Source organism: Gymnoscopelus braueri, assembly GCF_963280865.1.
Source record: "Gymnoscopelus braueri genome assembly, chromosome: 3".
NCBI classification, from domain to species: Eukaryota; Metazoa; Chordata; class Actinopteri; order Myctophiformes; family Myctophidae; genus Gymnoscopelus; species Gymnoscopelus braueri.
In genome coordinates, this window is record NC_137612.1 from 53,789,476 (window position 1) to 53,799,475 (window position 10,000).

The 10,000-nt window shown below is 43.5% G+C and overlaps 1 protein-coding gene across 2 annotated transcripts in view; it reads left to right on the forward strand.

Annotated features, from left to right (window-relative positions):
• adamts9 (ADAM metallopeptidase with thrombospondin type 1 motif, 9) overlaps positions 1-10,000 on the forward strand; it is a 111,509-nt gene that overhangs the window by 52,336 nt on the left and 49,173 nt on the right. For both annotated transcript variants that reach the window (XM_080423264.1, XM_080423263.1), the window contains 3 exons: positions 1,586-1,693; positions 2,817-2,984; positions 9,617-9,895. In XM_080423264.1, coding sequence (XP_080279390.1) covers positions 1,586-1,693; positions 2,817-2,984; positions 9,617-9,895 — 555 coding nt within the window. The remainder of the gene's footprint in view (positions 1-1,585; positions 1,694-2,816; positions 2,985-9,616; positions 9,896-10,000) is intronic.

Here is a 10,000-nt window from a genome sequence, read left to right on the forward strand (position 1 = left end):
AAAATAAATAAAAGCAGATCTACAAGCTCATAGCGCGACACTCGGTGCCGCGCTATGAGCCTGTAGATCTGCTATTTTTTAATAGCCCAAAGAAATCTAAAGTGACACAGATGCGTCCCCGGATTGAAGGGGTTAACGCCACAATCCATAGTTTGAACGGGGGGGGGGGGGGGTTAGGAGCAGGACCCTCACACTACATTGTTTTCGGTAAGGTGTGGGAGGGGGGCGGGGGCTGACGGGAAACATGAAACATCCCCCGCGACACACACATACACGCAGTGGTGTAAAGTAACTGACTAGCTACATGTACTCAAGTACTGTAATTAAGTACTGTACATGTACATCAGTACATCAGTTTTTTTTTTTACAATTTTCAATACGTTAGTTACTAGTTACTTTGTAGATTTTGATTATTAAAACATACATTAACCACTTCAGCCCTATACAGTATATATATATATATATATATATATATATATAATATATATATATATTTCAAAAGGCCGAAATATATATATATATTATATATATATATTTCGGCCTTTTGAAAAGAAAAGATACAACCTTTTGGAAAACTTTCAAAGGATTTGTTTAATACATTTAGAACTTGTGAAATGGGACATTCTGCACAATGAGGACTTTTACTTTTGTTACTTTTGGTACTTCTGATGCCAATACTTTTGTACTTTTACTCGAGTGGGTGGGTAGCCAACCACCCACCCACCCACCTGACTACTTAACAGTGGTCGGATGGGTGGGCCATGTGTGCATTTTCAGATCATGTTTATTTTAATGATCAATCAATGGATTGTGTTTTCCGATCAGCTCTGAGCACAGGTCTTCTCGGATCCACTCGGGTATTATACAGTGGCGGAAAAAAGTACTCAAATGTTTTGCTTAAGTAAAAGTATCAATACTGCGTAGAAATACTCTGTTACAAGTACAATTCCGAAAAAAAAATGTACTTCATCAAAAGCACAAACGTATCAAAATGTACTAGAAGTACCAAAAGTAGAAAGTATGCAGAATGTCCGATTTCACAAGTTTTCAAATGTTTTAAATGTAGAACAATCTTTTGAGAATAGCAAATCTACAAGCACACGATGCGTGGCATCGTGTGCTTGTAGATCGGCTATTTTCAAATGGCCAAAATGTATACAAGGCTGAAGTGGTTAATGTATGTTTTGTAATAATAATCAAAATCTACAAAGTAACTAGTAACTAACGTTTTCAAATAATTGTAGAGGAGTAAAAAGTACAATATTTGTCTCTGAGATGTAGTGGAGTAGAAGTAAAAGTACAGAAAATTGGAAATACTCCAGTAAAGTAAAAGATACCTCAAATTTGTATCCAAGGTAAAGCACTTGAGTACATGTACTTAGTTACTTTACACCACTGGTATTATACATAACGATAAACAGACCGGAGGTCCGAGATAATACAACCGGAGTCGACCCGGGTCCGAGTGATTATGGTAAAACACGGATACGGACCCGTCGGGGTGACCCGTGAAGAGCTCTACTACATGCACATGTGTGTGTGCTGTTGTTTGTGACTTTTAACACAGATGTCCTTCCTTCCACAGGACTGTGAGCTGGCCCAGTGTCCCAGCACCCACCCTGTGTCCCCGGAAACCAAGGTCCCCTCCCACCAGGTCCACAAAACACAGTGGAGGTTCGGATCCTGGACACAGGTATAGGTGACACCCCCCGCTCCCACCCTATGTGTGACCTCTCTCTCTCTCTCTCTCTCTCTCTCTCTCTCTCTCTCTCTCTCTCTCTCTCTCTCTCTCTCCTTGAGGGGTTCCATGGGGGTCCGCACCGAATGTAGCAGATTTTGATGTGCTAATAACTAGGGCTTTCACGACTTGAGAATTTTACCTATTAAAAAAAATGCCATTGTTTTAATGCCATTATATTATGCCATCTATCCAACCAACCAACCACCCATCCATCATCCATCCACCCGCCCGCCCAGCTATCAATCTATGCATGTTTTTTATGTCGTTGCTGTCGGGCAGAATCAGCGACCTACTTGATCACACTACAGCGTCACACAAAAGCATCAAAAGTAGCAGATTGACAAGCTCGTTTTGAGCTTGTCGATCTGCTACTTTTTATATATTTTTATTTGAATCCTGAAAAGTAACAGTTTTGGACGTACAAGGTTTCCACCCGACAGAGACGATGATGTTTCCACTACCTCCTCTCAGTGGCGTCAGTTCAGTAAAAGCTAGGGTATGGCAGGGTTAACTATCTGGGGCGCGCGGCGAATTTTGGGGGCCCCTTTTTGGGGGGGGACCTTTTTCGGCCGCACGGCTTGTCTGCTGCGGGGGTTGCTGTGTCAGTCTTTTTACCAAAAAATGCATGCAGAGAGGTCTGCTTCCTTTTCATTTTAACTCACTGTTCACAAGTAAATAAAACAGCCTGTCTGCAATTGAAAAAACGCGCCTCTGCTGCTTGCTAATTAACAATAATGCATTGCACCTGTTGAACCTGGGATTCCCAGAATATACCATTTGACAAGATAGGGGAGACTAGGGGAGATACAAGCAGTTGTGAAGAATGAAATACCCTGTGAAAGCAATCATTTTGCATTGGTAGTTATTTTACTGAAATTTAATAACAGAATAATCAACGCAGATAGACAGAGACATTCATGGATTTATTTTTTATTAAAAAAAAAAAATATTATAATTATTTTTTTATTTTTTTATTTTTTTCTGGAGCCAGGGTATGGCAGCTGCCATAGCCTGCCATACCCAATTGACGCCTCTGCCTCCTCTCATACTCACGTGTCACGTCGTGCTCCAACAGTGCAGCGCCAGCTGCGGTAAGGGGATGAGGATGCGCTACGTCAGCTGCCGTGACACCCAGGGCGGCGTGGCCGAAGAGGCGGCGTGTGCCCACCTCCAGAAGCCCCCCGCCAGGGAGGTGTGCTCCGTGGTGGCCTGCGGACAGTGGAAGGTGCTGGAATGGACGTCGGTAAGAATGCCTTATTTATTCAGAGTGAGCTACAATGCGGACATCTGACGTAATGACATTTTGTATGGGTGTGGCTCTGCAAGAGGCAGCCATCTATAACAGTCGTTCCCAAACGTTTTTTTGCTCGAGACCCAAAAGAGAAATTCGATGTCTACCTGGGACCCAAACTAGTGAAAATAGCAGATCTACAAGCTCACAACGCGTTGCAATTCGACACGTTGTGAGCTTGTAGATCGGCTATTTTCACTACTTCTTAAAAGTTGTTTTTATTTTTTATGGGATTTCTTTTATTGTTTTAAATTAATGAAATTCCTCATCATCATTTATTTAACTCAAGCTAACTCCATGGTATGGAGTACAGATTTTTTTTACTTTAAAAATACCCCTATATACGGTAAAATGTGTTGTTTTTTTTGGGTAGTAAACGAAAAAAAAATGCTATTTTCTTGTGACCCATAAAAATGGGTCCACGACCCAAACATGGGTCCTGACCCACAGTGGTCTATAAGATGGTCTGTCTATGTGTGTGTCTGTCTGTCTGAATGGCCTAGTCAGATCATCGTTCTGCGTTGTCAATCAATGCGTCACTAGAGGTTTGCAGGGGTTAAAGCTGCACTATGTAACTCTTCTACCATGGATTTGAACCTGGTTTCCTGCTGACATTTTGACCATTGAGCTAATAGAGCTGCTTGCTCGGGGGATACATTGAATCTTGACCATCAGGTCGTACTTCGTGTCAGGTCCTGTGTCTAGGTGACCTTTGACACGATCTAAATGTCTCAATAGAAGAGCAGGGAGACAAAATACAGCCACACCAATTGTATAAGTTATATTGTATTAACCCATTTAGACCGGGAAAGAATCTGTGTCAGTTTAAGATTTCAAAATCTTGTGCAAATCTTTGAATATATATATATATATATATATATATATATATATATATATATATATATATATATATATATATATATATATATATATATATATATATATATATATATTTTTTTTTTTTTTTTTAAGCAAACATTTTTAACTCAAATCTTTGCTTCTGGGGATCCTTGGAACAACATATTTTGAGATGGGGGTCCATGGCCAAATACATATAATTTTGGGGGTCCTTGACATGAAAACGTTTGAGAAACACTGATTATAGCAACGTAAGTTTAAAAAAAAAGGATTTAGAAGACATTTGTAGAACTCCCGGAAGCAAAGATTTGAGTTATAAATGTTTGCTTAAAAAATACATATATTCAAAGATTTGCACACATTTTCACGATTTTTCAAAAATAGCAGATCTGCAAGCTCATAGCGCGGCACTCGGCGCTATGAGCTTGTATATCTGCTATTTTTGAGTAGCCAAAGAAATCTAAAATGACACGGCTGCGTCCCCTGTCTTAAAGGGTAAATATACTCTCACCAGATTGGACAAAATTACATTTTATTCATTAAAAGTATACATAATGCCGCTTTAAGACAGGATTGGTGTGGGCAGTTAAGGGATTGTTTGTGAGGCCGGGAGGAGTGCTGGAATGAGCCTTTTAGAGAAGGAGTGTGTTTGTATGTGGGCCTCTGTGAGCACTGTGAGGACCAGATGCCAGTACAAAAGTATTGGTATCAAAATGTACTTAAAGTACCACAAGTAAAAGTACTAAAATGTTTGAAAATAGCTGATCTACAAGCTCACAACGCGTCGCTATGCGACGTGTTGTGAGCTTGTGGATCGGCTATTTTCAAATAGCCGAGGTATAAAATAGGGCTAAAGTGGTTAATGTACGTTTCATAATATCATAATTTAAGTAAAAGTATTGAAAATTGGAAATACTCCAGTACTCTTACTACACAACTAATTAAGATATGCTTGAAAGTGAGGACATTTTGCTTCACTCTCCAATGACCTGTTTGAATTTAGGGTTTAGGGTTTAGGATTAGGTTTAGGTTTAAGTTTAGGATTACTGTAGGTTTGGGTTAGGGTTAGGGAGTGAACAGTGAATAGTCAATGGAAATCAGATGAAAGTCTGCATGTGTAGCAACACAAATCGGTGTAGTGTTGCTAGTGTGCGCGCGAGCGCGTGTGTGATTGCGTCTTTGCGTGCGTGCGTGCGTGCGTGCGTGCGTGCGTGCGTGCGTGCGTGCGTGCGTGCGTGCGTGCGTGCGTGCGTGCGTGCGTGCGTGCGTGCGTGTGAGAGAGAGAGAGAGAGGGGTCAGGGGCTGCAGTGAGGGGCTGCAGTCTTGTTTACAGATGGTTCTCATCAAACATAGTGGTGATACTGCTCTGCCAGACTACAGCACTGGTCACCCCACACCCCACCCCACACACACACACACACACACACACACACACACACACACACACACACACACACACACACACACACACACACACACACACACACACACACACACACACACACACACACACACACACACACCTCTTCATGCCAAAAACACTCATCGACCCCAAGCAGGAAATAGGAAGTAGTTCATCCCAAGACCACATTATGATCCAAAGAGACTTGCCCTAGCCTCTCGCATGCACGTGCGTGCACACACATACACATTTATTTCTGAGTAGAGGCTTAACCCAACACACACACACACCCACAACAAATCAAGTACTGTATACACACACACACGCGCGCACACACACACACACACACACACACACACACACACACACACACACATGCGCGTGCTACACACACACACACACGTTATGGAACAGAGACTTGCAGCAACAACAAAGAGTAGAAAGTTATCTCGCTAGTGATTTATTGCGCGCATTGAACGCACTCCAAAATATGACATGATAATATATAGCATGACAAAACACTGTTATCGTTCTCATGGCCTGCGTGACCTACGCAGTTTAATGTAAGCAGCAGTGTGATATAATGTCGCTGTGCGTCTGAGCACAGTGTCTGAAACCTTCTCCATCTGAGCACGGTGTGTGTAAACACTGTCAGTGTCTGGACAGCGTAGCTGCAAGTTGGCTTTTTACTGGAGTTCACGTGTCTCCAGAACCGTCCCACCGACCGACTTCAAAGTTTGAATTTTGAAGTTCAGACTCGGCACACGCTGACGACCTGAGGGAGTGCTGTGTGCGGTGCAGAGTCGGTCGGATTGGCGGTTAGTCCAGAACCGCCAATCCAACCGATACGCCCATATATGTGTGTGTGTGTTGTAAGTCGCTCTGGATAAGAGCCCAACCCGATCTCCAGAGATTACCGTAACATTGCACGGAACGAGTGCACTTCATTCCGTGGATAGCCGCCTCGGAACTCCCGAATTGCGTGCATATGGTACGGCGCTGCCTTGTGACAAAACCATTTCGGAGGCGCGCAGTCACAGGCGAATTGTCCCCCCGTGAAGGACCACCGAGGGAGCTAAGGCGACCGAGTTGCCGTCCTGAACGGTGGGACATTCGCCTGTGCCTACTCAGCGCCGTTTGAGTTATGTACCGATAGGCACAGAATCGTAAATTTTATTGTGGGGACTGCTCTGCTTCCGGGTTTTTCCGTGTTGCGACTGGTTACGCCCACCGTGGGACTCGCCGTACATATGCACGCAATTTGGGAGTTCCGAGGCGACTATCCACGGAATGAAGTGCACTGTTCCATGCAATGTTACGGTATTCTCTGGAGATCAGGCTGAAGAGCCATAGAGTTAAAAAATAATAGAGAGGGCACCGGAAATCCCCACCCATCCACTTGCTCACCCAGCGCATACTCCTAAATCACCCCTTCTTCCAGGTTGGGAAATGTGACGGGCTTTGGCCTATTTGGGGCTTTAGTGACACGTTTTGCGTCACGGAGGTGACGCGTTTTGCATGCGCAAAACCCTGCGCAAAACCATGCGCAACCCTGTGCGCAAGCTCAACATGCAGTAATCCTGGTCTCTATACTGCCTCCCCCTGGTCAGCCGGGGCGCCTGATGGAGGGGAAAGGAACTGGTTGCAATAACGTGTTCCTTTCACGTGCCATGTCCTACGGGGGAAACTCCCCCCTGTCAGGTGATAAGAGGCGGTCTGATAACTCCTCATGCATTGAAGGAAGCAGGAGTTCAGTTCGGGGCTCTCCCCAGGCTGGACGAGGGAGAGTAGCACCCAGGATTACAAGCTTGGGCAATTGGCGCTGGGTGAAATATGGGTTACAACATCGTGGGATAAAAATAAATGAATAATAATAATAACAATATGACGTCATAGACTGGCCTATAGACTCCACATGTGGGCATAAAAGGGACACAGATAGACATATACAGAAATCTCCATATATGGGCACTAAATGGACACAGACAGACGGACACTAGGCCGGTGACAAACACGGCCTAGTAGTATATCGTTGCTGTCGGGCAGAAACCTCTTATTGTCTCCGCCAGAGGTGGAGAGTATGTTTTCGTTCTTGTCCTTCCGTGTGTCCCCCCGTCTCAGCCAAGCTAACATTGGTCAAGCTTCACGTGACACGTGACAATATTGTTGTCACTAACGCTCTGATTGGCTAGCGAGACGCATGATGACATAGAAACCTATAAATAGCAAATGTGCTTCAAAAAATCATTATATTTTTTGAAGTGAGGTTCCATCAGCCAAGCTAACATTGTCAAGTGACACGTGACAATATGTAATATAAATAGGTAAGACAGGATTAATCAGGAACAGTACTGGCGGAGACCTGTGCTCCGAGGAGCACATTTTCTAGTCTCCATATTCTTTTGTGTTTTTTCGTAAATTAACGCCCTACTTTATCATACTACAGCCACACAAAAGCATCAAAAGTAGCAGATGTACGAGCTTGTCGATCTGCTACTTTTGCTATTTCTTTTATTAGAATCCTGAAAAGTAACAGCTTTGGAGATATGAGGTTTCCAGTGTAGTAAATCTCATTGTTGCGAGACAGAGCGATGAGGGAGCAGCTGATTGTTGCTGCAAGGAGTGCTTGGTCGTAGAAGCTGTTTGGTTTCTGCAGAGAAATAGTTATGTCTGCATGGGTCAAGGTCCTGTGCAGAGACACAGCACAGTCTGTACTGTACTGTTCGTTTGTACTGTACTGTACTGTACTGTAATGTACTGTACGCTTCTATCCAGCTCTTTGTGTCTGCTCTGCTGTTACATACAGCACTGGTTTTCAACCCTTTTCGTATGAAGGGCCATTATTTATTCTGCATTTGAGCCACGTACGGACCACCATTTGATGAGATTTAGACTCTCGGACCCAAGACTTAGAATATTTTGTTATCGTTGGATACGATTTTGTCCACAATCCCATGCTGTATTGATGTTGGTACCATAGGAGAGATAACAGGCAAATGTTGATCAAAATGACTTTAATTCATTCATTCTTTAATTAATTAATGCTGATGTTTAACAATAATTTAACTTGAGAGTGTAAAATTAAACCAAAAGGACCTACAGTATAAGGGTCAATTTGGTTACCAACTCCCCATCATTTAGCTGGGGACCACCTGGAACCCCCTCAAGGACCACTGGTGGTCTCCGGACCACCACTGACATACAGCACTGGTTCTCAAACTTTTTCGTGTCAAGGACCCCCAAATTGATATGTATTTGGCCGCGGACCCCCCATCTGAACATTGTTTTGTGTCAGGGGCCCCCAGAAGAGAAGATATGTGTTAAAAAAAACACAAAAATTACGATTTTTGAACATTTTTGATATTTTTCAAAGATTTTCGAGAATAGCAGATGTATAGTACAAGCTCGCAGTGAGCTTGTGAGCTTGGAGATCTGCTATTTTTGAATAGCCAACATATAAATGGATAAAGTGGTTAAAGTGATGCCTCAACTGCAACTGCAACTGCGCTGCAACTCTGACTGTGGGAGAGCAGACGTGTAGGAGTTGAATTCTTACTGAAACCATCGCACTGTATCACCCGTGTCTCTGTACTGTATGTGCAAGTGTGTCTTTTGGCATGTGTTTAATGTGCACCATTGCACATTTCTTTCTTTGTGTCATTCTCGTTAATGCTTTTGCAGATAACAGGCAGTGGTGGAAAAAGTACTCAAATGTTTTGCAATACTGCAATGTAGAAGTACTCTGTTACAATTAAAAGTCCAGAATTCAAAATGTACTCGAGTAAAAGTATAAAAGTATTGGCATCAAAATGTACTTAAAGTACCAAAAAAGAGAGAAAGTACCAAAAAAATAGCAGATCTACAAGCTCACAACGCGTCGCGATGCGACACATTGTGAGCTTGTAGATCTGCTATTTTCAAATAGCCTAGGTATAAAATACGTCTAAAGTGGTTAATGTGTGTTTCATAATACCATAATTTATATCTGAAATGTAACTAACTAAAGTTTTCAAATAATTGTAGTGGAGTAAAAGTACTATAATTGCCTCTGAGATGTAGTGGAGTAGAGGTAAAAGTACCGAAAATTGGAAATACTCCAGTAGAAAGTAAAAGTACCAAAAAACTGTACTTAAATACAGTACTTGAGTAAATGTACTTAGTTTACAGTGTACACTGTCTGAAACTAGGAAGATATGCTAAAATGTATCTCTTACCGTTTGATCTGTGTGTGTGTGTGTGTGTGTGTGTGTGTGTGTGTGTGTGTGTGTGTGTGTGTGTGTGTGTGTGTGTGTGTGTGTGTGTGTGGGGGCGCGTGTGTCATCAGTGCTCGGTGAGCTGCGGCCAGGGGAAGACCACCAGGCAGGTGCAGTGCGTCAACTTCGGCGACCAGGAGGTGAACGAGAGCGAGTGCGACATGGACGACCGCCCCGCCACCGAGCAGGCCTGCGCCATGTCCCAGTGCCCGGCGGCGCGCTCCAGCGACCCCCGCTCCTACCCGCCCTCGCCGGGCGGCGGAGGAGGAGGACACAGGAACAACCTGCCCGTGGCCCCCGACGGACACGGTGGCCAAGCCCACCAGTGGAGGAAAGGCCCCTGGGGAGCGGTAAGGGAAACCCCTGATGTCCCCCCCTTCAGCATCTAGTATACAGTAATAGTTTTATATGCAGTGGTGGGAAACGTACTCAAATTCTTTACTTAAGTAAAAGTA